Consider the following 6,016-nt stretch of genomic DNA (forward strand, 5'->3'; position numbering starts at 1 on the left):
TCTCAAGCTTTAAATTCTCGTCCACAAGTACAACAAAGAATGGACAATTTTGTGCAAGATGATAGTGGGTTTGATCAAGTCGATTCTTACAATGATCAAGATGAAGAGGTCTAATATGTGAAAAACTTTCAAGGGCAAAGAAATAACCACCAAGGCCTTAGTCAACAATAATGGAGACCTTCGAATAATCAAGGCAATTGGAATTCTAGCAATCAAGGCAATTGGAATAGTGGAAACAATCAAGGCAATTGGAGTGGAAGCAATAATCAAGGGAATTGGCAAAACAATAATAATCAGGGAAATTGGGGAGGCAACAATCAAGGCGGGTGGAACTATAACCAAGGAAATCGGGGGTCGAGTTTTCAAAGGCTCCCTATATACCAACAACCGAGCAACCCACCTCTTTATCCTTCTCATGGTCCTAGTTCCTCCAACAATGAAATGGTTCGTATTGAGAACATGTTCAAGCAAATGATGGAGAAGAATGCCGATTCCAATGCCCTACTTGCTTCACACAACCATCAATCTGTAACTTAGAAGTGCAAATAGGTCAAATCTCTCAAGCTTTAAATTCTCGTCCTAAAGGGGCACTACCAAGTGATACAGTAGTGAACCCGAAGGGTGGGAACACTACGGGTCATGCCATGGTCATTACTACAAGAAGTGAAAAAGGTGGTAATGCACCTACCTCAAGTCAAAGGCAACTTGTGGATGATGAGCAAGTGGTAGAAGAAGAGGAGATCTCAAACAATGTGCTGCAAGCAAATGATGAAGTGTGGATTGATATTGATGACACGGTGGAAAAGACTCAAGAGGATGTGAACCCGTCTAGGGATCATGTGATTGATATACCGGAAACAGAATGCAAAAATCTAAGACACCATTGCCTAAACCACCTCCTCCCTATCCTCAAAGGCTTGCCAAGAAAAATGGCGAGAATTAATTCAAGAAGTTCATTTAAATGATGAAGAGTCTCTCTATAAATGTTCCATTAGTTGAATCTTTGGATCAAATGCCCGGATATGCTAAGTTTATGAAAGACTTGGTGACAAATAAGAGATCGATGAATTTTGAAACTATCAAAGTCACTCACCAAGTGAGTGCAATTATGCATTCGATGGCTCCAAAGTTGGAAGATCCAAGTGCATTCACAATTCCTTGTGCCATTGGAAGTGCCGAATTTGTAAAAGCTCTCTGTGATCTTGGGGCGAGTATCAACTTGATGCCCTATTCGGTTTTCAAAATATTGGAAATTGGGCAATCAAGACATACATCTATGAAATTACAAATGGCCGACCGTAAAATGAAGAGACCATTGGGGTGATTGAGGATGTATTGGTTCGGGTTGACAAGTTCATTCTCCCGGCGGATTTTGTGATTCTTGATTGTGAAGTGCACTACGAGGTGCCGATTATTCTTGGTAGATCTTTCCTTGCTACAGGAAAGGCTCTTGTTGATGTGGAAGCCAGTGAACTCACTTTCTGGGTGGGTGATGAAAAGGCGGTGTTCCACGTGTGCAAATCTATGAGGCAATCGAATAGCAATGAAGTGTGTTCGTTCGTGGACTTAGTGACCGATGTTATTATTGATGATACAAGTGCCACGATTAATGTGGGTGACATGTTGGAGGCCGTTTTGCTAAATTTTGATGATGAGTAAATGGATGGCTTCATAAAATGTGTAAATCTTTACAATGGATGGGGTCATACAATTATGCACCTCGAAAACTTTCCTTGGATCTCGAAAATAGGAAAACTCCTCCTACAAAGCCTTCAATTGAAGAGCCTCCTATCTTGGAGTTGAAGCCATTGCCTCCACATCTCAGGTATGAATTTCTTGGCCCTTGTTCTACTTTACTGGTTATTCTTTCCTCTTGTTTGACTAACGTGCAGGTTAACTATACATTGGCGGTGCTCCACAAGAGGAAGAAAGCTATTGGGTGGACTTTGGCAGATATTCGGGGAATAAGCCCCGCATTTTGCATGCACAAGATTAATTTAGATGAAGATGCCAAACCCTCCATTGAACATCAAAGGAGACTCAATAAAGCAATGCAAGAGGTGGTCAAAAAGGAGATCATAAAGTGGTCGGATGCTGGGGTTGTCTACCCTATTTCTGACAGTTCATGGACTTCACTGGTACAGTGTGTTCCGAATAACGGGGGCATAACTGTGGTCACCAATGATAAGAAAAAGTTGATTCTAACAAGAACGGTGACCAGATGGAGAGTATGCATGGACTATCAGAAGCTAAACAAAGTCACGAGGAAAGACCATTTCCCACTACCCTTTCTGACCAAATGCTTGATCGGTTGGCCGATCGGGCATTCTATTGCTTTTTACATGGATATTCGGGCTACAATCAAATCCTTATTGCCCCGGAAAATCAATAGAAAATAACATTCACTTGTCCCTATGCCACTTTCGCTTTCAAGCAGATGCCATTTGGCTTATGCGATGCACCGACAACTTTTCAATGGTGTATGATGGCGATCTATACGGATATGGTAGAGGACTACCTTGAAGTCGTCATGGATGACTTTTCGGTAGTCGGGAATTCCTTTGATGATTGCTTGGAAAATTTGGATAAGGTTTTGGCAAGGTGTGAGGAAACGAACTTGGTGTTAAATTGGGAGAAATGCCATTTCATGGTTGAGGACGGTATTGTCCTTGGCCACAAAATTTCAAAGAAAGGAATAGAGGTCGACAAGGCGAAAATAGAGGTGATTTCTAAACTTCCACCTCCAACATCCGTGAAGGGCGTGAGAAGTTTTTTGGGTCACGCGGGGTTTTTCCGGCGTTTCATAAAGGATTTTTCCAAGGTGGCGAACCCCTTGTGCAAGCTTTTGGAGAAAGATGCTAAGTTTCACTTCAATGATGATTGCATGAGAGATTTTGAATTGCTCAAGTTCAAGTTGACAACTACTCCCATTATCAACTCCCCGAATTGGAGCATTCCTTTTGAGCTCATGTGTGATGCTAGTGATGTGGCGGTTAGAGCAGTTTTGAGGCAACGTATCAACAACCTCTTTCATCCGGTCTACTATGCTAGTAAGACCATGAATGATGCACAAGTCAACTACACTGTAACCGAAAAAGAGCTCCTTGCCATTTTGTTTGCTATTGAGAAGTTCTGCCCGTACTTGATGGGTGCAAAAGTGATTGTCCACACGGATCATGCAGCACTTTGTTACCTTATGAGCAAGAAAGATTCCAAAGCCCGGTTGATGAGATGGGTGCTTTTGTTGCAAGAGTTTGACATAGACATCCAAGGACGAAAAGGAAGTGAAAACCAAGTGGCGGACCACTTGTCTCATTTAGAGGAGGAGGGGAGGCCACATGATGGACTTGAAATCAATGACTCCTTCCCCGATGAGAAACTCTTAGCCATTTCAATAAAAGAGGTGCCATGGTTCGCGGATCTAGCAAATTTTCTTATGAGTGGTATCATCTCGGATGAGTTCTCTTCAAACCAAAGGAAGAAGCTCAAACAGGATTGTCAAGACTAATATTGGGACGAATCGTACCTTTCCCGGATTTGTATGGATGGAGTAATTAGAAGATGTGTATCGGAGGAGGAACAAAGTGAAATTCTTGGGGCTTGTCATTCTTCACCATATGGTGGTCACCATGGTGGAGCAAGAACGGCGGCCAAAGTATTAAGTTGCGATTTCTATTGGACCACTCTTTACAAAGATGCAAGTGATCTCATCAAGCATTGTGATGAATGTCAAAGGGACGGTGGAATATCAAGGAAAAATGAAATGCCCCTCACTACCATTTTAAAGATTGATATTTTTGATGTGTGGGGTATTGACTTCATGGGTCCCTTTGTGAGTTCTTGTGAAAACACCTACATCTTGATCGCGCTTGATTATGTGTCCAAATGAGTTGAGGCCATTTCTTTACCCAACAATGAAGCGAGAAGTGTGGTGGCATTTTTGAAGAAGAATATTTTCACAAGATTTGGTACTCCAAGGGCTATCATAAGTGATGGGGGATCACATTTTTGCAACAAAGCTTTTGAATCCCATACTCACCAAGTATGGTGTCACTCATAAAGTTACGACTCCCTATCATCCACAAGCAAGCGGTCAAGTGGAAGTCTCCAATCGAGAGATAAAGAGCATTTTATCCAAAACAGTGAATGCAAACAGAACGGATTGGTCCAAGAAACTTGATGATAATTTATGGGCTTATCGGACTACTTTCAAAACTCCTATCGGGATGTCTCCATACCGGTTGGTGTTTGAAAAAGCTTGTCATCTTCCGGTAGAACTTGAGCACAAGGCCATATGGGCCTTAAAGAAATTAAATCTTGATTGGGATGCAGCTGCCACCTTACGGGTTGCATATCTGAATGGATTAGATGAATTCTGGTACTATGCATATGCAAGTTTGTCCTTGTACAAAGAAAGAATGAAGTACCTTCATGATAAATACATCCAAAATGGGGAATTCAAGGTGGGAGATCTTGTTTTGTTGTTCTACTCACGATTAAAGATGTTTCCCGAAAAGTTAAAATCCAAATGGAGTGGTCCCTTTGAAATTGTGGATGTGACACATTTTGGTGCATTGAACTTGAAGAACAAAAATGATGAGGTATTCCAAGTCAATGGTCACCAGGTGAAGCATTATTTGGGACAAGCTGATGATGGCCACGTGGTGGCAGTGATTCATTTGAAGTGATGGTAATCTACGTCGTGCCGCGACGTTAAATCAGGCGCTTCTTGGGAGGCAACCCATGTTTATTTTTCTTGTTCTTTTTCTTCTTCTTTAGATATGTCTTCTTTTGTGCTAACTGGTTTTGAAGTGTGTTGCAGGAATAATTGTGCTTTAATGGAACCGTGCTCAGAAAAATTGACTAAGCATGAAAAAAGTACGGACCGCACAATTTTGAACGCAATAGCAAAAAGGGATCTGCGGCCGCACAAGTCTTGTGCGGACCGCACAACTTGAGATGAAAAATTGCACACTCTCTGAAGTTTGTTTGTCAGAGAAATGGCCATTGTGCGACCGCATAAGGAAATCTGGTGTCCGCACAAGAACCTGCGGTCGCACAAGGAATTCTGCGGAAAACATATCATCAAAGGGTAAATGCACATCAGGCAAAAGAGTACGGACCACAGAAGGAATTCTGTGGCCGCAGTCGTCCCTTGAACTTTTGTCCAACCCGTTAAGTATAAATAGTAGCCTTCACTTTACTATTACAACTTTACACTCTCGGAGAATTAAAACAAAGGCACAAATATTTCACTCAACTGAAGCACTCATTCGCCTCCTAAATCATCATCTTTGATCACTCCTTAACTCCAATTCATCACTGGTATGTTCAAATCATCCTTAGAAATTTTTAATTTTCTTAATTTAGTTGATAATATGTTTAGTTATTTCTAATTGTCAAATTCATAACCATGTGGACTGTACTTTATGTTGGGTAAACTCCTAGTATCTATATGGGTATTTGGTTGATATAGTTTAATTGCTACTACTATATCCAAATTGTGCGTAAGAGTAGAAACCCTAGAATCTACCCGATAAACTTTTGAATTGTGCGGCCGCAATTGTGTGGTCCGCAGATCAGTAGGCTAGGGAATTTGGTGTAGAATGATTTTGCGGACCGCACTTGAAATTGTGCGGTTCGCAGAAATTCAACTGTGGCCGCAGAAAAGTGTGTGCAGCCGCAAATCAGGAAATTCTCTGTCTTCAGAGAGTTGTCATTTTTGAAGTTTCAATGTGCGGTCGCACCCAAAATTGTGCGGACCGCACTTCAGATGTGCGGTCGCACTTAAAATTCTGCGGATCACAAAATCATCACTGCGGCCGCATTTTGAAATTGTGTGGTCCGCACAACCTCATCTGCGGCCGCACTAAACAAAAGTGTGGTCCGCACTTCCCCAACCTGCAACATGTTTTGTTCTGCAAATTTTCTGCTTACCTGCACTTAACTAGAACTGACTTTTACTGCTATTTTGTGCAGAATATGGTTAGATCACGTGGTCATGGTGATACATCAA

At 41.7% G+C, this 6,016-nt stretch overlaps 1 protein-coding gene across 1 annotated transcript; it reads left to right on the top strand.

The window, feature by feature from the left end:
- Positions 1 to 964: 964 nt before the first annotated feature.
- LOC138905321 (uncharacterized) lies at positions 965 to 1,324 on the top strand. The gene has a single exon (XM_070193834.1). It carries the CDS (start codon positions 965 to 967, stop codon positions 1,322 to 1,324), a length of 360 nt encoding a protein of 119 aa, XP_070049935.1.
- Positions 1,325 to 6,016: the final 4,692 nt, after the last annotated feature.

This window comes from Nicotiana tomentosiformis, chromosome 2, assembly GCF_000390325.3.
Source record: "Nicotiana tomentosiformis chromosome 2, ASM39032v3, whole genome shotgun sequence".
Classification (NCBI taxonomy): domain Eukaryota; kingdom Viridiplantae; phylum Streptophyta; class Magnoliopsida; order Solanales; family Solanaceae; genus Nicotiana; species Nicotiana tomentosiformis.

What these genes read in the sequence shown, in the direction of transcription:
- LOC138905321 (XM_070193834.1), top strand. Translation starts at nt 965, where the DNA reads ATGAAGAGTCTCTCTATAAATGTTCCATTAGTTGAATCTTTGGATCAA.